This window comes from Schistocerca serialis, chromosome 1, assembly GCF_023864345.2.
Source record: "Schistocerca serialis cubense isolate TAMUIC-IGC-003099 chromosome 1, iqSchSeri2.2, whole genome shotgun sequence".
Lineage (NCBI taxonomy): Eukaryota > Metazoa > Arthropoda > Insecta > Orthoptera > Acrididae > Schistocerca > Schistocerca serialis.
Window position 1 is genome coordinate 1192844739 of NC_064638.1, and position 25029 is coordinate 1192869767.

The window sequence follows — 25029 nt, forward strand, 5'->3', positions numbered from 1 at the left end:
CAACCACTCCTCCTCCACGTACACAAAAGCGTGTTTGGTTCCCCTACTGCAAAATTTATTCATACTATCCAATGGTAGCAGCTCTTAATGTTTCTTATGAATGTGAGTAACAGTTCAGGTAACTTGCTGACAGCCTATTGGCTGTAGTTTCCGTTTTCTTAAGCACAAATGAGCCGGAGGGCCTCTTCTCTCACTACCCCTCATAGATCTTACATTTACACTCTCTTGGGCCTAGAGGTTTCCAAAATATGGGCTTCCTGTAGGCTGTAGGTCACTGCCCTACCGCGTTCCCTTTCACTGTCAGTTTGCAATGCATCACCTTGGCACCAAAGGACTACCAACCATCAAAACAGTACACAATAGCTTCCCGTCATTTAGGACGCAAAAACGGATGGGGTCTCTACAGCGAAGCTTGGGCCGCACGCTATATGCTGATCCCAACGCTTACGTCTGCCTGGCTTCTCCACCCGTTCCAGTGATGATGTAGTTTCGTTTATGGGGCGCTTAACTGCGCGGTCATCAGTGCCCGTACCAAGTCCCAACTTGTACACCGCCCAGTCACGAATGATAATGATGACGAAACGATAAGAACAACACAAACGAATATAGCAATTAGCGACCACAAGGCACTTCCTGCTAGGCTGAATATAGTAATACCTACAACCGTCGAAAACATATCGCAATGTACGAGGGCTGTCCAGAAAGTAAGTTACGATTTATCGCGAAATGAAAATCACAGTGAAAATCAGAAATGTTTCATTTGTAACAGTTAGCTACACCTTTCAGCTACTTCTCTACGTAGTCGCCGTTATGACACAGACATTCGTAGTAGCGTTGTACCAACTTTCCAATACCCTCATCATAGAAGGCAGACGCCAGTGCTTTCCTACAATTCTCTACGCTGGCCTAAAGCTCGTTGTCTGGGCCAAAATGTTGTCTTCATAGCCAGCGGTTCGTTTCAGCAGAGATGAAACTCAGTGGGAGACAATTACGGACTGTATTGTGGGTCACCAAACATTTCCAATTAAAACGATGCAGGAACATCTTCATTGCCCCTGCAGAATGAGGCTGAGAATTGTCTTGAAGAAGAAACCGCTCGACAGTTATGTAATGTTGGTTCCATAGCTTCAGGGGAAAATTCTCACCAGGCCCTCGTACTTGGCGGGAGACACTATTTTCTATAACATCTTTACGCCCTCACTGAGAGCTCAGGAATGAAAAGAGCGACATAATTCTACCTAGAGTCATACTAGAGACACTGCCCAACACATCTTCGCAAAGCTTTATCGGATTTTCATAGTCGTTTCCATTTCGTGACCGATCGTAACTTACTTTCTGGACAGCCCCCGTATATCTATTTAAAAAACCTAATTAAAAAGCCACTAACGCGTTTTTAAGAGACAGTCCTTCCGATCAGTTCATCAAGAGTACAAAAAATGGCTCTGAGCACTATGGCACTCACCTGCTTTGTGGCCATCAGTCCCCTAGAACTTAGAACTACTTAAACCTAACTAACCGAATTACATCACACACATCCAGGCAGGATTCGAACCTGCGACCGTAGCGGTAGCGCGGTTCCAGACTGTAGCGCCTAGAACCGCTCGGCTACTCTGGCCGGCATCAACAGTATAGACTGGGGTATTATGACGAGCCAGTTGCTCGGCCACCATTGATCAGACGTTTTCAATTGGTGAGAGATCTGGAGAATATGCTGGCCAGGGCAGCAGTCGAACATTTTCTCTATCCAGAAAGACCCGTACAGGACCTGCAAACATGCAGTCGTGAATTATCCTGCTGAAATGTAGGGTTTCGCAGGAATCGAATGAAGGGTAGAGCCACAGGTCGTAACACATCTGACATGTAACGTCCACTATTCAAAGTGCCGTCAGTGCGAACAAGAGGTGACCGAGACGTGTAACCAATGGCACCCCATACCTTCATGCCAGGTGGTACGCCAGTATGGCGATGACGAATACACACTTCCAATGTGCGTTCACCGCGATGTCGCCAAACAAGGATGCGACCATCGTGATGCTGTAAACAGAACCTGGATTCATCCGAAAAAAATGACGTTTTGCTATTTGTGCAGCCAGGTTCGTCGTCGAGTACACCATCGCAGGCGCTCCTGTCTATGATGCAGCGTCAAGGGTAACCGCTGCGATGATCTCCGAGCTGATAGTCCATGCTGCTGCAAACGTCGTCGAACTGTTCAAGCAGATGGTTGTTGTCTTGCAAACGTCACCATCTGCTGACTCATGGATCGAGACGTGGCTGCACGATCCATTACAGTCATGCGGATAAGATGTCTGTTATCTCGACTGCTAGTGATACGAGGCCATTGGGATCCAGCACGGCGTTCCGTATTATCCTCCTGAACCCAACGATTCCATATTCTGCTAACAGTCATTGGATCTCGACCAACGTGAGCAGCAATGTCACGATACGATAAACCGCAATCGCGATAGGCTACAATCCGACCTTTATAAAGCCGGAAACGTGATGCTACGCATTTCTCTTCCTTACACGAGGCACCACATCAACGTTTCACCAAGGAACGCCAGTCAACTGCTGTTTGTGTATGAGAAATCGGTTGGAAACTTTCCTCATGTCAGCATGTTGTCGGTATTGTCACCGGCGGCAACCTTGTGTGAATGCTCTGAAAAGCTAATCATTTGCATATCATCTTCTTCCTGTCAGTTAAATTTCACGTCTGTAGCACGTCATCTTCATGGTGTAGAAATTTTAATGGCCAGTAGTGTATATACCACATAAATTAGTAAGTGATAGTGCTGATCCCCCATGGTTCACAAAACGGGTCAGATCGCTGTTACAGAAGCAACGAAACTGCATGCCAAATTTAAAAGAACGCAAAATCCCCAAGATTGGCAAAGTTTTAAGGAAGTTCGAAGTATAGCGCGTACTTCAATGCGAGATGCGTCTAATAATTTCCACAACGAAATTCTGTCTCGGAATCTGGCAGAAAACCCAAAGAAATTCTGGTCATAAATACGGCGCGTAATTAATACCTTCGCTGGGCGATAACAACCGTGAAGTCACTGATGACAGTGCCACTAAAGCAGAGTTGTTAAACACGATTTTCCGAAACTCCTTCACCAATGTAGACGCAGTAAATATTCCTGAATTCTAATCAAGAACAACTGCCAAGATGAGAAACATAGAAGTAAATATCTTCGGTGTACCAAAGCAGCTTAAATCACTTAATAAAGGCAAGACCTCCGGTCCAGATTGTATACCACTCAGGTTCCTCTCAGAATGTGCTGATAAAATAGCTTCATATTTAGCAGTTACATACAACCACTCGCTCGCAGAAAGATCCGTACCTAAAGACTGGGAAATAGCTCAAGTCACACCAATACCCAAAAAGGGAAGTAGAAGTAATCCGCTGAATTACAGGCCTATATTACTAACGTCGATTTGCAGCAGGGTTTTGGAACATATACTGTGTTCGAACATTATGCAGTACCCCGAAGAAAACGATTTATTGGCACATAGTCAGCACGGATTTAGAAAATATCGTTCTTGTGAAACACAACTAGTTCTCTACACTCATGAAGTACTGAGTGATATCGACATGGGATGTCAAATTGATTTCATATTTTTAGATTACCAGAAGGTTTTCGTTCCTCACAAGCGTCTTCTAATCAAACTGCGTTATGCGACTGGATTCGTGATTTCCTCTCAGGACGGTCACAGTTCGTAGTAATACACGGAAAGTCATCGAGTAAAACAGAAGGAATATCCGTTGTTCCACAAGGAAGTGTTACAGGCCCCCTATTGTTCCTGATCTATGTTAACAACATAGGAGACAATCTGAGTAGCCGCCTTTCAGATTGTTTGCAGATGATGCTGTCATTTACCGTCTTGTAAAGACATTAGATGACCAAAACAAACTGCAAAATGATTTAGATAAGATATCTGTATGGTGCGAATAGTGGCAGCTGACGCTGAATAAAAAAAAAAAGTGTGCACTTATTCACATGAGTTCTAAAAGAAATCCCCTAAATTTCGAATACCCAATAAGTCACACAATTTTGAGGTTATAAAAGCAACTAAATGCTTAGAGATTACAATTACAAATATCCTAAAATGTAACGATCATATAGAAAATGTTGTGTGTAGAGCAACCCAAAGAGACTGCTTACACCCCGCTTGTCTGCCCTGGCCGGCCGCGGTGGTCTAGCGGTTCTAGGCGCTCAGTCCGGAACCGCGCGACTGCCACGGTCGCAGGTTCGAATCCTGCCTCGGGCATGGATGTGTGTGATGCCCTTAGGTTAGTTAGGTTTAAGTAGTTCTAAGTTCTAGGGGACTGATGACCACAGATGTTAAGTCCCATAGGGCTCAGAGCCATTTGAACCATTTGTCTGCCCTGTTCTGGAGTATTGCTGTGCAGCGTGAGGTCCGCATCAAGTGGGACTGACGGATGACTTCGAAAAAGTTCAAAGAAGGGCAGCTCGTTTTGTATTATCGTGAAATGGGGGAGTGCCACAGACATGATACGTGAGTTGGAGTGGCAATCATTAAAACAAAGGCGTTTTTCGCTGAGACGGAATCTTTTCATCAAATTTCAAAGACCGGTTTTCTCCTCCGATTGCGAAAAAATTCTTTTGGCACCCGCCTGCATAGGGAGCAATGACCATTACGATAAAAAAAAAAAAGAGAGAAATCAGGGCTCGCACAGAAAAATTTAAGTGATCGTTTTTCCCGCGCTCCGTTCGAGAATGGAACGGTAGAGAGACAGCTTGAAGGTGCCTCTGCCAGGTACTTTATTGTGAATAGCAGAGTAACCATGTAGATGAAGATGTGAACAACCAGTCCCTGGGCAGAGAAAATCCCCAATCGGGTCGGTAATCGAACCCGGACTCCGTGGTCCAGAGGCACCGACGCTAGCCACTAGACCACGGGCTCCGGACACTCCCTGCGGTAATGACGGTGCTCGTAATTTGAAGTGGACTGCAGCCGCCCCTAAGGGCTAGAAACTGACTCCACTCTCCGCTGTTCAGCTGGACACTTCTAAACAATCCGTGGAATTCTCAACTACATATTCAAACAATCCTCCTCAATAACGAATTTCTACGGGTATTTGTTAGTTTATATGGCAATCACTGACGTTAACTTGAACCATAACTGTACTCCCCTTTCTAGAATGAAATTTATTTAAATCCATTGTGTTTATTATTTTAAGTTTCATTGTTTCATGTGGAAGTTTGGACAAAAATGTTCACATAACTGTAGGAAAAAGAAAATAAATTGTCTTGAATGGTATGGAGGTTGAAGAACCACTGGAGAAAAGTTTTTTTTTTTTTTACTTTATTAGTTCAGTAGGGTAGTTATCAAAACTGGGTGTAGGGTCAGACATTTCAACGCCCTATAATTTTCTTAAAACATTTTCCTGGTACGAATGTAGGTGAAAAACATGAAATAGAATCAAAGGAGGGCTACTGCAGAACCTAGAGTATTGAAACTGTAAGAGTGTAAAGAACTTGCACACAAAAGTAGTTTACACTGACAAAGCGTTGTTTACTCGACGTGAATTGCAGCAGAGTTCCTTGAGAATGGTAGGTTGTCAGCTTCTCCATGTCTCTCCATACCCTGTCAGAAAACGCTATATCCAGGATAAGAAGGAAATTACTAACATTTTGGAGTCCTGACGCCGAAAAATCACCGACATGTGAAAGCTTTTGCAGGACGAGAATACATGCTTACTTTCAATCTAGCAATGTAGTTCCATCTACTCCGTCTAAGCTTAAACGTTGTCACTCTATATCAGCATAAAAATTACTGTACACACACACACACACACACACACACACACACACACACATAGGCATGCACTCTTTCGCACGTTACATAAATACACAAACAAGTGCGATGTAAAATATTTTTCTGCTAAACCTCTGTGCAATATCTGCCAGTATTTCAGCGGCTAATGTGTTTGTACACCAATCTGTACTGACTTGAGCGATGGTTTCCCAGCGCGATAAATTTACGCTTGAGGTCATAAATCCAAAAATAATGAGTTTTTACCGTGTTCTATTTGATTAAGCGTCAGTGACATTTTGAACACTTATTGAAGTGTTATTGGGGTCGTGATCAACATTATCACAAACCTATAGCTATAACACAGAGACCACTATTCACTACAGGGCGGAGGGCACGTACAAGTCTTTGCCCATTTAACTTAGGATTTCATTATTCAAAGCTGTGAAACATATAATATGTCACAGAGACGAAATAATAATTATACTTCGTTTCCCAGGTCATGTAAGAATTTTGGCTGTGTTGATTAAAAGATGTGTTGTTATCTATTGTTATTATCGTAGTTTTTATTTTTTTCCCTTATTTATACTATCAATGAATGCCTGCTAAACGTTGTCCACGAGTCTTTAACGACAGTAATCGTTTACGTCAGTTCAAACAGTGTCGGAGTTTCACCGTCAAGAGCTGGTAGTACATACTTCTTTATTACAACCGGTATCTCACTTAAGTCACTTAAAACAGTCTGCATGGAGATATTAAAGGTATGGCGTCAAATATGACAAAATCCGTAAGTCGCCTTTGTCAAGCAGAAAAATACGACAGTAACATACGATGTATCATAAGTTATTTCCACGATAGCTTCAACATCGTCGTGTGGTGTGAACAAATGAGTTAGGTGTGACCCTTAGAGATGATGTGGGGATGATACAAACCGATTGTAATAAAGAAGTATCTATTTTCAGCAATTTCCGGTGAATGATACTTGAAAAAAGAAAACTTATGAAGCGTGGGGCACGACCTTCACAAATATGTTGGATCACGTTCACGGAGAAGATATATCTTTGAATTTGTGTAAAGAAAGTTTTACTGTGAACAGTTTGTGTGGCAACTAGTGCAGCCTCAGCTGAAGATGGGCTACCGTAGGTATCTTTAGCCGAGAATTATTAAATGTGTGGTTAGTTTATAACATTGCTCACAAACGTAGCCCCTCCCATGAACCATGGACCTTGCCGTTGGTGGGGAGGCTTGCGTGCCTCAGCGATACAGATAGCCGTACCGTAGGTGCAACCACAACGGAGGGGTATCTGTTGAGAGGCCAGACAAACGTATGGTTCCTGAAGAGGGGCAGCAGCCTTTTCAGTAGTTGCAAGGGCAACAGTCTGGATGATTGACTGATCTGGCCTTGTAACAATAACCAAAACGGCCTTGCTGTGCTGGTACTGCGAAAGGCTGAAAGCAAGGGGAAACTACAGCCGTAATTTTTCCCGAGGGCATGCAGCTTTACTGTATGATTACATGATGATGGCGTCCTCTTGGGTAAAATATTCCGGAGGTAAAATAGTCCCCCATTCGGATCTCCGGGCGGGGACTACTCAAGAGGATGTCGTTATCGGGAGAAAGAAAACTGGCGTTCTACGGATCGGAGCATGGAATGTCAGATCCCTTAATCGGGCAGGTAGGTTAGAAAATTTAAAAAGGGAAATGGATAGGTTGAAGTTAGATATAGTGGGAATTAGTGAAGTTCGGTGGCAGGAGGAACAAGACTTCTGGTCAGGTGACTACAGGGTTATAAACACAAAATCAAATAGGGGTAATGCAGGAGTAGGTTTAATAATGAATAGGAAAATAGGAATGCGGGTAAGCTACTACAAACAGCATAGTGAACGCATTATTGTGGCCAAGATAGATACGAAGCCCACACCTACTACAGTAGTACAAGTTTATATGCCAACTAGCTCTGACGAAGAAATTGAAGGAATGTATGATGAAATAAAAGAAATTATTCAGATTGTGAAGGGAGACGAAAATTTAATAGTCATGGGTGACTGGAATTGGAGTGTAGGAAAAGGGAGAGAAGGAAACATAGTAGGTGAATATGGATTGGGGGACAGAAATGAAAGAGGAAGCCGCCTGGTAGAATTTTGCACAGAGCATAACTTAATCATAACTAACACTTGGTTTAAGAATCATGAAAGAAGGTTGTATACATGGAAGAACCCTGGAGATACTAAAAGGTATCAGATAGATTATGTAATGGTAAGACAGAGATTTAGGAACCAGGTTTTAAATTGTAAGACATTTCCGGGGGCAGATGTGGACTTTGACCACAATCTATTGGTTATGACCTGTAGATTAAAACTGAAGAAACTGCAAAAAGGTGGGAATTTAAGGAGATGGGACCTGGATAAACTAAAAGAACCAGAGGCTGTACAGAGATTCAGGGAGAGCATAAGGGAGCAATTGACAGGAATGGGGGAAATAAATACAGTAGAAGAAGAATGGGTAGCTTTGACGGATGAAGTAGTGAAGGTAGCAGAGGATCAAGTAGGTAAAAAGACGAGGGCTAGTAGAAATCCTTGGGTAACAGAAGAAATATTGAATTTAATTGATGAAAGGAGAAAATATAAAAATACAGTAAGTGAAACAGGCAAAAAGGAATACAAACGTCTCAAAAATGAGATCGACAGGAAGTGCAAAATGGCTAAGCAGGGATGGCTAGAGGACAAATGTAAGGATGTAGAGGCCTATCTCACTAGGGGTAAGATAGATACCGCCTACAGGAAAATTAAAGAGACCTTTGGAGATCAGAGAACGACTTGTATGAATATCAAGAGCTCAGATGGAAACCCAGTTCTAAGCAAAGAAGGGAAAGCAGAAAGGTGGAAGGAGTATATAGAGGGTCTATACAAGGGCGATGTACTTGAGGACAATATTATGGAAATGGAAGAGGATGTAGATGAAGATGAAATGGGAGATACGATACTGCGTGAAGAGTTTGACAGAGCACTGAAAGACCTGAGTCGAAACAAGGCCCCCGGAGTAGACAATATTCCATTGGAACTACTGACGGCCGTGGGAGAGCCAGTCCTGACAAAACTCTACCATCTGGTGAGCAAGATGTATGAAACAGGCGAAATACCCTCAGACTTCAAGAAGAATATAATAATTCCAATCCCAAAGAAAGCAGGTGTTGACAGATGTGAAAATTACCGAACTATCAGTTTAATAAGTCACAGCTGCAAAATACTAACACGAATTCTTTACAGACGAATGGAAAAACTAGTAGAAGCCAACCTCGGGGAAGATCAGTTTGGATTCCGTAGAAACACTGGAACACGTGAGGCAATACTGACCTTACAACTTATCTTAGAAGAAAGATTAAGGAAAGGCAAACCTACGTTTCTAGCATTTGTAGACTTAGAGAAAGCTTTTGACAATGTTGACTGGAATACTCTCTTTCAAATTCTAAAGGTGGCAGGGGTAAAATACAGGGAGCGAAAGGCTATTTACAATTTGTACAGAAACCAGATGGCAGTTATAAGAGTCGAGGGACATGAAAGGGAAGCAGTGGTTGGGAAGGGAGTAAGACAGGGTTGTAGCCTGTCCCCGATGTTGTTCAATCTGTATATTGAGCAAGCAGTAAAGGAAACAAAAGAAAAATTCAGAGTAGGTATTAAAATCCATGGAGAAGAAATAAAAACTTTGAGGTTCGCCGATGACATTGTAATTCTGTCAGAGACAGCAAAGGACTTGGAAGAACAGTTGAATGGAATGGACAGTGTCTTGAAAGGAGGATATAAGATGAACATCAACAAAAGCAAAACAAGGATAATGGAATGTAGTCTAATTAAGTCGGGTGATGCTGAGGGAATTAAATTAGGATGAGGCACTTAAAGTAGTAAAGGAGTTTTGCTATTTGGGGAGCAAAATAACTGATGATGGTCGAAGTAGAGAGGATATAAAATGTAGGCTGGCAATGGCAAGGAAAGCGTTTCTGAAGAAGAGAAATTTGTTAACATCCAGTATTGATTTAAGTGTCAGGAAGTCATTTCTGAAAGTATTCGTATGGAGTGTAGCCATGTATGGAAGTGAAACATGGACGATAAATAGTTTGGACAAGAAGAGAATAGAAGCTTTCGAAATGTGGTGCTACAGAAGAATGCTGAAGATTAGATGGGTAGATCACATAACTAATGAGGAAGTATTGAATAGGATTGGGGAGAAGAGAAGTTTGTGGCACAACTTGACCAGAAGAAGGGATAGGTTGGTAGGACATGTTCTGAGGCATCAAGGGATCACCAATTTAGTATTGGAGGGCAGCGTGGAGGGTAAAAATCGTAGAGGGAGACCAAGAGATGAATACACTAAGCAGATTCAGAAGGATGTAGGTTGCAGTAGGTACTGGGAGATGAAAAAGCTTGCACAGGATAGAGTAGCATGGAGAGCTGCATCAAACCAGTCTCAGGACTGAAGACCACAACAACAACAACAACACAAACGTAGCGCCCACTTTAGCGCTCTACGAGCTAAAATCGTGACACAGAGGGCGCTATTCTGGATGCGTCTGCAGCAGACGACGGCAGGCATTTCGTGAAGTGGCGCGGGGCATCAGCCGTCAATTTGAGTCAGCTAATTGTCAGTTAGTGCAGCGTTAATTGCGGTGACGGCGCCGTAATAAACTTAGCTCTGCCGTAAATCTAGCTAACGAGCCTGATACCACGCGGGCCACGTCATCGCTACGTGCCGCGCTGCCGCGGTTTTCCTCAGCCCACGTGGACGCCACATTTCCGGGTCACCGGCCATTAAGCGCGAGGCCGCACGTGCTATGATTCAATCATCAGAGCCGCTGCCTATGGACCTACAGCCGTAATGTTGCGCCGCACCTGCTCATTGCGCCGATCTCTTCAGCTGACAATGTAATACACTACCGGCCATTAAAATTGCTACACCAAGAAGAAATGCAAATGATAAACGGGTATTCATTGCACAAATATATTATACTAGAACTGACATGTGATTACATTTTCACGCAATTTGGGTGCACAGATCCCGAGAATTCAGTACCCAGAACAACCGCCTCTGGCCGTAATAACGGCCTTGATACGCCTGGGCATTCAGTCAAACAGAGCTTGGATGGCATGTTCAGTTACAGCTGCCCATGCAGCTTCAACTCGATACCACAGTTCATCAAGAGTTGTGACTGGCGTATTGTGACGAGCCAGTTGCTTGGCCACCATTGACCAGACGTTTTCAGTTGGTGAGAGATTTGGACAATGTGCCGGCCAGGGCAGCAGTCGAACATTTTCTGTATCCAGAAAGGCTCGTACAGGACCTGCAACATGCGGTCGTGCATTATCCTGCTAAAATGTAGGGTTTCGCAGACATCGAATGAAGGGTAGAGCCACAGGTCGTAAAACATCTGATATGTAACATCCACTGTTCAAAGTGCCGTCAATGCGAGCAACAGGTGATCGAGACGTGTAACCAATGGCACCCCATAACATCACGCCGGGTGATACGCCAGTATGGCGATGACGAATACACGCTTCCAATGTGCGTTCACCGCGATGTCGCCAAACACGGATGCGACCATCATGATGCTGTAAACAGAACCTGGAATCACCCGAGAAAATGACCTTTTGCCATTCGTGCACCCAGGTTCGTCGTTGAGTACACCATCGCAGACGCTCCTGTCTGTGATGCAGCGTCAAGGGTAACCGCAGCCGTGGTCTCCGAACTGATAGTCCGTGCTGCTGCAAACGTCGTCGAACTGTTCGTGCAGATGGTTGTTGTCTTGCAAACGTCCTCACGTCTTGACTCAGGGATCGAGACGTGGCAGCACGATCCGTTACAGTCATGCGTATAAGATGCCTGTCATCTCGACTGTTAGGGATACGAGGCCGTTGGGATCCAGCACAGCGTTCTGTATTACCCTCCTGAACCCACCGATTCCATATTCTGCTAAGAGTTATTGGATCTCGACCAACACGAACAGCAATGTCGCAATGCGATAAACCGCAATCGCGATAGGCTACAATCCGACCTTTATCAAAGTCGGAAACGTGATGGTAGGCATTTCTCCTCCTTACACGAGGCATGGCAACAACGTTTCACCAGGCAACGTCGGTCAACTGCTGTTTGTGTAAGAGAAATTGGTTGGATATTTTCCTCATGTCAGCTCGATGTAGGTGTTGTCACCGGCGCCAACCTTTTGTGAATGCTCTGAAAAGCTAATCATTTGCATATTACACCATCTTCTTCCTGTCGGTTAAATTTCGCGTCTGTAGCACGTCATCTTCGTGGTGTAGCAATTTTAATGGCCTGTAGTGAAATTTCTTCTCTCTGTTCGTCGGCAAAGGATCTCAGTAGTTTAAAGCCACGCGTCAGCGTGGTACCCACATCTGCCTCTAAGTCTTTGCTCTGCATACTACTATGAGGTATGGAGTAGAAGGTACCTTTCATTGTATCACACGTCACGGTCCGTTCATTTCTATTCGCGAATGGAGCAGGGAAATTTACTGCTTCAATAACCGTGTGCCCGCAGCAATAATACTAATTTTTGTAAGTTGTCTCTTCGAGAGCGATACGTATGACATATCTACATCCACATCTATGTTCCGCAAGCCACTTTACGGTGTGTTCCAGTTGCGAGTGATTCGCGGGAAGAACAACTACAGGGAAACTTCTGTTCGGGCTCCAGTCTATTTAATTTTATCTTCGCGTCTTTTCGAAAGATATACATAGGAGGAAACAGGACGTTGGGTGACTTTTCTAAGAACGTACGCTCGCGGAACTTCAACAATGGACCACACCTTGATGCAAAAAGCTGCCCATGCAGTGTCTGCCAATAGAGTTTGTAAGGGGTCCGTAGGCCCTTACTATAACTTTGCACTCGGCACAGGTCGATAGGGCGAACAATCTATTGTGACGTGTTGCGAGAGCGAGTGTCGAGATGCGCCAGAGTGTTTGGCGGGAGGCCATTATTGGAATACAGGGTTTTTAACCGACAAGGGTGTCACCATCGCCGTGGTTAGACCCCTAAATAATAAATAAATACCGGGAAAGTGATGAAGTATCTTTGTAAAAGTGATCAGTGACGTTACTAGTGCCGATATTTAGTTTCGCGTCTACCGCGCCGACCTAACCTTGGACGCAGTGATGGATTAGCGTGTGACGATAATGGCAAATGAAGAAAGCCTATGCTGAGATTAGCCGTAATTAGATATGTATGACGAAGGAAGTGGCTGTCTCCTTTTTGTGTTTTGAGAAGAAAATAAGTTCGTAATTAGTAAAACTGTGTTGGTGTTCCTTATTACCATACATTCAGTATTATTGTGTTGAACAGGACGAACTGGAAAGTAACAACTTACGTAGCAGTCAATTCAGATTACCAGCCCCATTAGGTTCACGGTCATGTTAGTAATAGATATTTGGCTACTATTCGATCAGATCAGGTCGGGATGTCACAGAGTGTTGTACTCTGGGCAAGTGAGAGACTGTTTGTTTACTCTTAGGACAATGTATCTTTGACTTGTTGTATTGTATGTTCTGTGACTATGTAATAAAGGGTTGTTAGACTGCAAATCGCTGCTCTACTGTGATTCACGACATAAAACGGAGGTGTTACAAGTTGCAGAATCCCACTGGTGATCACATTCTCAAACCCCCAAACCAATTGTGGGAAGGCCGCACTCTTAAGATCTACCATTTACAATTCAATTTCTTGCAAAGTTAAGTGGATAACGTGAAACTACGGCCCTCGGCGTGTCGAATTACATGAATCTGAATGTGACTGACGCTGTCTGAATGGAATAATTTATTGACATTTGAATAATTATGATTGTAAGCCTCTCTCTTAATACTAGTTTTGTATCTAGCTTAATATAGTGAAGGTACCAAACAGAAACACGGATTATTGATTTCAACAATTAAATATCGAGCTCTGCCGGATGTTCAACCCCCGTCACCCGCTTTTTACGACAGAAAGCGAACGCCGTCTCGGTCCTGATTGAGCTCTGCATCTCGGCCGAACCCCCAGCAAGACCTCTGGCTACGCCGGGTGGTTAGACTTGAACCCAGGACTGATATGCAACTCGCTGCGCCAGGATCACTGAAACAAAGATCACAATCACTATCTTCGTCCTGGAAGCAACTTAGGGCAAACTTAGTAGCGAGCTTAACAGCTTAAGCTTGCAATGAAAAGTTACATCACTTATCGCCCCTTTTTGGCGATAATGTGTGTGGCCCATGCCCGGAGCTCAACTACTTAGTTCCGCAATAAGCTGTGGTACATCTACAATAAATATTAGAGAATAAGAAAGGCCGACAGTCAACTTCAATACTAGGGTAATGTTTAACCATTAACCACATAAATGGCAGACAAAATTGAGTTAAGCTGTAGGAACAAGATGCTTATAACTTTAACTTAATAATGGCCAAGAGCATGCTTATTAAATTAAGCTAACAGGGCCCAGCTTTAGCAACAAGACTTTTAAAATTTACTATGCTAAAAAAATTTATACTGGCCAAGCTCATGTTTACTACTTTCCAACAAAATGGGCTAACAGGGCTTAGTCACCAAGTTTTCAAGACTTACTACACCAAACTTTATACTGGCCAAGCTCATGGACTACCGTATTCACACAATAAACAACTGTCACCCACCACGTTATACTCTCACAGGGTTACAGCCGCAATGCTATAGCTTAACCTTAACAGTGCGTAACCACGCAAGCAAGGCCCAACTCTGGCAAGCTGCAACTGTTCGGACACTAACGCACTGCGCAACACAATGTTAAATAAGCCCGTGCGACCTTGCCCAGCTCTTCAGTTGCGGTCAAGCACTCTTAATTAAAACTTGCTAACTGCGGTGGTACACAGAAGCGAAACGCGCTGCTTCAAAGGACACTCCGAAACACAACCGCTACAAAGGGCACAACGTACATGCTTTATAATAAAAGAACTTAAAAGCTGATTCAAGAGGTAAGACAAGAAAAACCTTGACCATACATGCCCCAGCGTTGCCAGGACATTGTCACTGCACAACACAGGGACATCTCAACTTTCCACAGTGCAAGATACAGTTTTTTTTAAAATGCAACGTACCCATTCGGCGGACCGCCGGTACCTCCCCCTTTTGGGTTACATCAACAGCAACAACCAGATACGGACGATCCCAAATCGCCTCAGCTGCGATTTGGGAGTAAAGGTCCTAACCGTTAGCATACTACAATGCGTCCACGTTCTAACGCTGTATTGCGACTAATGATACTTCTGCCATCATCGTTGCGGCCGGAAGTAATCCTTAGATTTTACAACAGACTCACCACACCACCACAAGACAAGGAGAATCAAACGGAGCACCCATAGAATAGTAGCAGCTACTCCATAACGGTCGTTTTCATAACTTTACTATGGTGGACATGCTTTTAAGTTCTCCTTAGCAACAAACAGGTTATCAAGCACACCTCCTTGGGATGAATCATAACGGCTGCACCACAAAACAAGACCTGGAAATCAACAGGTTGCACACACTTGAGGAATAACGCTAACAGTTCACAGTCGTTACCAGCACTTTAATACGATAAACAACACCAAGAACCTACGGAATCAACGTAACCGTCTTAGCCAGTTCTCTTAGTCAACCACCGCAGCAGGACCTTACTGCTTCTTGTCTACAGCGTGGATTATCGGCGTTGTCTTCTTAAGGCAGAAATAAACGTTACAACGATGCTATTCCGCAATTAATGGCACCTAACTGGTAACGTTGAAGAAAGGCCACGAGCACGATCAGCCAAGCCTAACCACAAATCTTGGCTACTAATTACTCTCTCCAGTATCCTGAACGTATCCAACCACTAATCAAAACGATGAACGTAGAATAAAACTACCACGAACGCATTTCAACAACCCGCCAGGTTAGCCGAGAGCGCTAATGCGCTGCTTCCTGGACTCGGGCAGGCGCGCCGGCCCCAGATCGAATCTTCCCTGCGGCTTAACGACGTCGGCCGGTGTGCCGGCTAGCCTGGATATGGCTTTTTGGTGGTTCCCCATATCCCGCTAGTTGAATACCGGGCTGGTCCCCACGTTCCACCTCAGTTATACGACTCGCAGTGATCTGAACACATTCGCACTATTCCTTGGATTACACTGGACGCAGACAGCTGGGGTACACAAATTCCGTCCCGGGGGTACGGGGTGGCGGCAGGAAAGGGAATCCAACCATTCCTTGAAGTTAATCTTGCCAAATCCGTTCTAACCATGCCGACCCTACTCAACCGCGGGACAACGCACTAGCACAAGAAGAAGAAGTATTTCAACATTTTTGCAGAGCTTCACGCCAACGGTCACACTTACCATGGGCAGCCACTACCCTGGTCAAAACAGCTCTGTCTCGTTGCTGCTTCCATAAACACCGGCAGTCAAGAACTGAGCCGCCAGCCTCGCTTGCACTACTCCACGCTGTCACCTTTGACGCCGCTAGTGCCACCGCATCTACACTCGCACACATAGTACGACCAAGACTCAGTAGAATACAGAGGAACAGTGGTATAACCGCAACGGCGCGAAGTGCAAATTGCCGGACGATGAATCCAACTAGAACATTACTTGTGCAATGAACCTGAAACTGACAATCGTCCTGGATGCCACACGTCCCCAAAAATCTACACGTTTGTACATGTGCAACGCGCTTGAGACAGGCAATCGTCCTGGATTCCACAAGTGTGAAATGGAATTGAACTTCTCTGCCGGTGCCGACAATTATGTGTTTGCGTTGCGCAGTATGCTGAAAAGAGCTGGCCCTTCATGAAGACGAGGTCGTCAGCACGCTGCCGCTACGCGAACATGTTGCAGGTTCAACCGCGAAGCTACTCCAAATCTATCCATCCTCTACAGCTACTGTCCACCGATTCGATCCGGATACCTTCTCGGCCAAAGCGCAGGAGGATGCGGTCACATACGCGAAGAAAACCGAAGTCGATGCTGACGCCAAAAGCCCAGCGCCTTCTCTCGTGGTGCTCACTTACACCCTCCTAATTCCTTCCCCCCAAAACAGAGCTAACTGCCAACTGAAAAACCAATAAGCACTGCTGCCCAGTAGCGAGGATTCTCTGCAATTATAGAATCTCACCGAAATGGCATGTCTACTTCAGACAATAATCACAAAAGGAACACCTGCCACACAATAGTAATATGAAACGTCCCCTTTGAACAATTACAAATGACTGTGCTTAAAGTGACACACAATATTTTGTTAGCGCAACGCAATCTGACTTTCAATAATCCCTACAAAAGAATGGGCCCTGACTAACAGTAAACTATACCTTTCACAAATCACTTACCTCACAAAAATCTTCGCTGCTCAAGCTACTGCAATACAGCGAGCGCCACTACTGCCAGCTAAATAAAAGATTCAAACTATGGAAGGCACTAACTACTGATAGGGATAGTTTGCAAATGAAAGATATTAATAGAGAACAAACAATGTATTTACCTTGATATCATCATATATAAATATAGCAGTTCACCTCTCTCCCCACATCCACCACTGCTGGCGGCTCACCTCCAACTGCGCAACGCTACGCGCTGTTCACATCCAGCTGCCGCTGCCCAACACTACAATGGCGAGTATTACAACAATGCAAAGCAACCACAGACTGCACACAGCACAGCCAGTGATTTTCATACAGAGGTGGCGTTACCAATAAAAAAACCTAAACAGCCTACTTACAGTAATAATAATAATAATAATACTGACTTCAGAGCTGCGCTATTGACATCACACCTTATTACGTCAATCGCGCATTCTCCTGCCTTTGCTATTAGCCTCGCGCCTCAGAGCTCGAGAAATGTAGCGAGAGCCACAACGCGGCTAGACTTTTGTTTCCTGTAGCCCATGCTTTCTACAACCGATAGATAGCTATCCTCCAAGGAGGTCTGCGAGCATTCGGCGAGCACTATTCACCTACCGATGAGACATTAAAGTCTACAGTCGTTCAGGTACACAACAACCTTCTACCCCACAGGATTGGCGTTTCGACCTCCGTGCTAACAATTCATTACCGGGTGCCCGCTTCTTACCCCCGGTCCCGTTTCTCCCTCGTGTTATCTGCTCGCCACTTCAAATCCAATATGCTGTTTATTCACATGTGCACCAGAAACTTTCACAACAAAGCCCATCACCATGTTTACATAGTAAAGAAATGACAATTACATAGAGCACCGTACTCACGGTCAACATGAGTCCATCTCATCAGTGCACGTTCTCATATCGGTTTACCCTGTTGTCACTCACTGGATTACAAAAGCACTCTTTAATTGTGATGAGAACGGCACGCAGAATCGGCAACCGCCTTTCAGAGTTGATTGAGCATCTCCATTACGCTTTTGTTCTGACTTCATGGACCTGCAAATGAACGCGCTGCTCTTCTTTGGATCTGTTTCCTCTGTCAACGCTGTCTTGTAAGGATCTCTGACCGAGCGGTTCTAGGCACTTCAGTCTGGAACCGCGCTGCTGCTACGGTCGCAGGTTCGAATCCTGCCTCGGGCATGGATGTGTGTGACGTTCTTAGGTAAGTTAGGTTTAAGTAGTTCTAAGCCTAGGGGACTGATGACCTCAGAGGTTCCGTAGTGCTCATAGCCATTTGAATCTTTTTTTTTTTTTAATCTCGGACTGATAAGCAATACTGAAATACCGGTCAAATGACGGTTTTGTAAGATACCACTTTTGTCTGTCTGAAGCACTTTCAAAAAAAATGGTTCAAATGACTCTGAGCACTATGGGACTTAACATCTACGGTCATCAGTCCCCTAGAACTTAGAACTACTTAAACCTAACTAACTTAAGAACATCACACAACACCCCGTCATCACGAGGCAGAGGAAGCACTTTCATATCTTTTCCTACAACGCCTACACTTCTGGCTTTTGTTCTTTGTACGCACGGACGTTTTATATTTTGAGCGTATGTAGAATTAAAGTATGTTTGGGAATTCTACCCAATTTGTCTCACACAAATACTAATTCTATGCAATTCTATTTCGTGAATTTTGAGTACTTATTCATTCTTCTGAAAACCCTGAAAGAAAATATTTTATTTTCGTGCTGTATTTCATATGCCACTTATACGTTGCCGATTGCTAACCGAAAGTTGACTGAGAATTTGGGCGCATTCATTATACTGGCACAGGATAGCAGAATGTCAGATTTTCGAAATCAGTAATTCAGTTTGGATTCGTGAGTGAACTACCTGCGTCGATGGTAAATGGACACAATGAAACGTAGTACAAGCTGCAAGATAGTTGCGAATAAGAACACTGATCGACGAACTTTACTATTTTTTCTACTCCAGTCTATGATTGCAAAATAACTTAGCACTCACACTATCGAAATCGGCCAGTGCTGGCCATCTTTAAAGCTGTTTAAAACATACTTTTATATAATAAATGACTCTGCTTTCATTATATTAGGATATGTTTTCAATTGCTCTGAAGGTGGTCACAAGTGTCCGACATCAATCTTCGGAGGCCGAAAATAGTTTGGGACCACAGATTGGAATAAAATGAATAAATTCCAAAGAAATACAACTTTCCACTAAATTCCTTCACCGCTTCGATCTAGTAGTGCGGGACTATACAGCGTCGAGCACCTGAAAACTTTGATTGGAGGACTGGCGGTGTTGAGACACTTAAGTATGCGCAATTTCACAGCTTGACTAAGTTTATTTGTCTTTTCGTCTTCATCCACTCCGCCAACAGAACTTACTCCAAAATTCAATTAACACGAAATTAAATAAACTGCTTCAACTCCCAGGAGCAGCAAAGAACAAAGTTTCGCTGCATTGTGAGCGCAGGTCGTGGGCGGGTTCCTCTGGCTGGGAGACAAACTAGACGCGCAGTCCGCCATCAGTTCTTTTATATCTCGGAAAAAAATAATCGACCAAGGTTCTTGCTACACATATGATTTCAAGAGAAGTAGGAAAAATTTAATTGGTGGTGTAATAGATCAACAGAATAAAACATTCCATGTGGTATTATTCCAGTTCTTATCGGCTACAGACATAGAAATGGCTACAGATATAAGTCTTCATTTCGCACATTGGGCTCCAGTCGTTGTATGTTTATTTATCGATAGTAATTTTTGTTTTATATTTCAAGTCGTGAAGTTGTGTTTGAGTTGAGGAAATAGAATTTTGCACTGTTTGCTTTTGATTCATTGGACATCCTTGTGTCTTTTAAGTATGCTGCACGTTGTTATCAACACCAATGTGGTACAAATGCACGGATTTTGCAATGGAAACGCTACTGCTACATATAAAGAATACGGTTGCCTATTTCTGACAGCAGTGTGGCAGATTCAGGAGCGTTTATTGCAGTTTCCACCAAACTGCGACAGACTCATCTGAACGTGAAAATGAGTAGATTATGGACAAAGTAGTTGCTAAAAAGTAGTCTTACAACAATTTGTAGACGTATCGGTGTTCCACCTTCGAGAGTACGGCGGATAACAGGCATTCACAGCCTCTGTCCTAATATCTGCAGCGAATGCACCATCTTCGAGAAGGATTTGAAGCTAAACGACTGTAATTTTGTGGTTGACTAATTGCAAATGTCCAAGTAATCCCGTTTTTACTGAGGCTTCTTTTTTCGCTCGTGATGGTATCAATAATAGTCGTAACTCACATCGGTGGTCAGAAGACAGCCCACATGCCTTTGTGGCGGCACACTTTCAAGAAGGATTCTATGTATACGCGTCGTTTGGTGCAAAAAGGTAATAATATGATTAGGCGTGTCGTGTTACCGCATTGTCTTACAGTGCCTTGATACCTATTCGTGAGAAGGAGCTTTCAGCATTTTCGGGTTCTACGTGTCGTTCTACGTAAATGTGTGAACCTGTGCGGCATCTACCGACACTTTTGTTTACTTCTTCTAGGCCTGCACGATTGCATGCGCAGGTCTATTACTTCTGTTACTTCTTGACTTCTAGTGAGGTCAATGAAGTCTGTCTAGCTGTACATAATAACAGCTCATTTCGTTACCAACGAGTTATATATTTTATGGCACACTAACACTTTATCAACCAGGTATCGTCTTCCCCTCAGTTATATTACTGCTTGTAATACTAGGTCTCATTTTGGACTATTTTCTGCGTTTTGGTTCGTTCATTTGGTGTACGTGTTAAACTTTTATCAACTTTTTTGTAGTTACGTAAGAGACTCTTTTTCGCTGAACTTGCTTTCATGCCCTTGTTAATGATTAATGTGACTGATGTGATCATTACTCATACAGCAGATTAGTTCAGCTTGTGTCTTGTTAAGAATGTGATAAGTTTATATGGAACCTTGTATTCATTTTCAAATAAATATTATGTAGGATACTTGTTCCATAAGTTGCATGTTACCATTTTACTATGGTTACTTTAATATTATTTATTACCTAATGCGATGAAAAAAGGAAAAAAAATTGTTGCCAATTTATTTTTTGTGTGTTTCTGGAGGTGTAAAGCTTGGCTCAGTCTTGTTGTTGCTGTTCAAATAAATTTTTCTTATTCACGTTGCTTTCGATTCAAATGCGTCCAAGCACTATGGGACTTAACATCTCAGGTCATCAGTCCCCTAGAACTACTTAAACCTAACTAACCTAAGGACATCAGACACATCCATGCCCGAGGCAGGATTCGAACGTGCGACCGTAGCAGTAGCGCGGTTCCTGACTGAAGCACCTAGAACCGCTCGGCCACAGCGGCTGGCCGTTGCTTTCGACACGAACGCATTTCACAGCCCGATGATTAATACTGGTATATCCAGTTCATATTCAGCCTGCATTTTGTATACGCATCGTAGACTGCGTTAATAAGATTTAAAAAAATAAATATTGTCGGGGCAACACTGTAAAGCTGGCTGTGATGTTGGTTCATTTTTATATGTGACAGTTTCGCATAAAATATATCATTTTTTGCCGGTGTAATAGTGTATACCTTGGTGTTTTGCACGTTCTTCAAGGTCATTTTTCTGGTTTTTTTTGTGTTTTTTAATGATTTTGAAATGGTTGCTACAACCGAAACTAGCTATCGTGTTATTATAATTGTTTTATACAAATGCAATCTAGGCACCAACAGTTTTCTTAAAGAAATTAAATTTCAGTAAGTTATTACAAGAGTTTCCTTTGGCTACATGAATTTGTATGTTTACCCAGCGTGATGGATCGCTGACCTGTCATCAAAATAGGCACCTCAAGGTCATTCCCACTGCATGATGTCATGAAGCGTGCAGAGCTGAAATTTGTATGCTTCACAGTTTTGTTGCCCCATAAACACACTGCAGAAGCGATGGAAGTCAGCGTCAGGTGGATATCCATTTTTCTCGTACAATACGTGTGTTGACGTGCGGTTTCAGTCTTCCAGAGAAAGATACATTGTAGTCTTGTGGTGAGCGTAGTGTCGGGCTAACGTCTTCAACCGGTCGCTGTGGGCAAAGGGAAACAAGATATTCAAACACAAACTAATATTGCAGTGTGAAACGTAATTATTTATTTATTTAGCGCATGGCATCACATATGAGCAGGGACTAGCAATTTTGGATTACATAGTTTTACAAAAATATATTCATATCATAATTTATAGTTTAAAAATAAGTCTATAAATTAATATCTAATTTGTCTATCCATTCAAGGGCTGCCTCTGTCACTTCAAAGAAATCTTCCAAGTTCGCATGGTAGCCTCTTCTGCTACAGCTTGTTACAATGTGATGGATCGTCTGGTGTTCACACTGAGAAGATGAAGCCCTTCCCCATTGGTAGAGAGTTTCAACACAGAGCTTTTTTTAGTGATCTGACCAACAGTGTAGAAGCCAGACATAATACAAGCTCAGCCCAAATTCATAAACCAACGGAAAAACTTTGTGGTATTTCCGAACTGACTGTATTCTGTATTAACGGTGCAGTGACATCGACGTAATCTACAGATGTGAGCAAAGGTTTTGATCCGCCAAGAAATGGATACAAACGGTGGTATCTACAAAATGCGTGTTTAGGCGTAAAGGGAAAAGAAGTTTTTTGACGACGGAAACAATCTCACTGTTACTATCTAAGTTGAAGCTGCTGACAATCGAGATAATTCATACCACTTACAGTGTGTTCAAATTTGTTCAACAATTTCCTAGATTTACGTTAAGACATTGGTGAAGCAGACATATCAAAATGGCTAACTTTGCAGATACGTCATGGTTAAGAGGTGAAGCCTGCTAAGAAAAAACTTGGACAGCAGACGAACTGATGGTTCGAAATTGTGCCGACCAAATAAGAGAACGACAAGACGACCTCAGACGAGTTCCACACGGTGTTGTCATGCGAATTCCAAAGTGCATTGACGTCGGTGGAATGTACTGAATGAACTTTGACCTTAATAATTGGTCATGGCTGCACATCTTCTGTGAAGATAAATCCTATCTGCTGCATCACTGTAGGTAGTAAAAACTGGACACACGTAACACAGAATTTTCAGCCTGTAGCTATTGGCTCTGAATTTTGAAGCACAAATCTGATGGATGCTGTGAATTCAACTGAGATTTGATTTTCGTCCTTGGAAGGCAATCACCATCGTTCCTACTTACACTGCATCCCAACTAATTAGGAGACTAAGGAAGGTGGACAGAGAATTAGGCTGTAGTAAAATATATAAAAGTTTAACAGATACATATACTGTAGTGGAATCACTTATAGCAGAGATTTGATATGTCCACGATGGCGGCCCAAAATGTATCCAGGTAGTAACGATTGAACAAGTTATATATGGAAGAGTAATAGCACGTCAACTCCGATGTAAATTTAAAAAAAAATAAAAGAAACATAATTACAGAATGTACGTACAGCTACCTCGGCTGCATGAAATTGTTGTCAAATTGACCTTCGTTTCCACAGCTCTAAGGCCGTTATCATCAGAATAAAAATTATTCTGATGAAGAACGCCTTAGAGCTGTCGAAACGATGGTCAATTTGACAACAATTTTATGCAGCCGAGGTAGCTACACATACATTCTGTAATTAAGTTAACGTACAGTTGCTGGACTTCAGCCTATAATAAGGTTTTCTTTAAAAAAAAAAAAAAGAAAAACACAAATTAAGTCTCTTCTTGAAACAGAAAAATAATACTCATTAACACTTCTGGAAGCTGAAGGCAGGCTATATTGTCAGTAAGGCCATTAAATACACACTTTATGTAAGTCAAAGTACCGTGAGATGCTCAGTGTTAAAGTACTAACAGAATGAACAAACTTGAAGTCCCGTTGGGAGCAAAATTGTCTATATGTGTATAGCTGTTTGAAAGTTAAACATAGATAAATTCACAAGACCCTAATTCTGCCACATAGACAGTCCCCGACTTCTTCAGCAAGGAGGCTAGGAACACTTTTAAGTCCACAGCAGGTAGCTTGCGGGGTTGAGAAGTCAGACATGAATGGCAGTGACGTTGTGGAGACGGCTCTCGAGTTAAAATCCTCAACCACAGAAAGCAGATCTATTGTCGGCTGCTCGAAAGGGCAGTCGGCAAAGACCGCCTGCTTGCACTTTGACGACGTCTTCTGTCCACAGAAGGTTTAACATCCTGCCTTGACTCCTACCTCTGAGACACGGCCGTCTTCGTATCTAGAGCCATGTGAATTTTATCTGAATTTAACTACTGCCACCATCTTGAACAGATAATCAAATAATATCAAAATGATCACATCCGAAATGTTATTCGGGAATACGTTTCCTCAGTAAGTTCGGAAATCTTTCCATTACAGTTTCTTTTCTCTCTGTATTTTTAATGACACGTTAATTTCCGTTTAATGTTTGGGAAACCACAAAATAAAGTTGATACCCTGATCATAACTTCATTAACAATGGGTCTGATATAACACGATTGTATTGCTAATTAGTAATTGTGTGTTTCTTCATTTATCAGTGGCCTCTCACGAAGGCGCGTGTACGCGTCGTGACACCTGACAACACTGTCTGTAACTTTTTTATCGATGCTAGAGAGGTTACTTACGTATCTCTTCCTATTATGTTCCAGGCGCCATCTTCACGGAAGACCAGAAGGACACCAGCACTGAGCTGGCGTTCAAGTACGCCGTGTACCGCATCAACAAGGACAAGGAGCTGCTGCCCAACACGACGCTTGTGTACGACATCCAGTACGTGCCGAGGGACGACAGCTTCAGGACCTCCAAGAAAGGTCAGTAGCTTCGCAAAACATCCCACGCCGAGTACAGGG

General features: G+C 43.1%; 1 protein-coding gene across 1 annotated transcript in view; it reads left to right on the top strand.

The window, feature by feature from the left end:
* Nucleotides 1-682: 682 nt before the first annotated feature.
* LOC126456514 (glutamate receptor ionotropic, kainate 2) overlaps nucleotides 683-25029 on the top strand; it is a 1353954-nt gene continuing 1329607 nt past the window's right edge. Inside the window, exons 1-2 of the mRNA XM_050092267.1 lie at nucleotides 683-704; nucleotides 24829-24990. Coding sequence (XP_049948224.1) covers nucleotides 683-704; nucleotides 24829-24990 — 184 coding nt within the window. The remainder of the gene's footprint in view (nucleotides 705-24828; nucleotides 24991-25029) is intronic.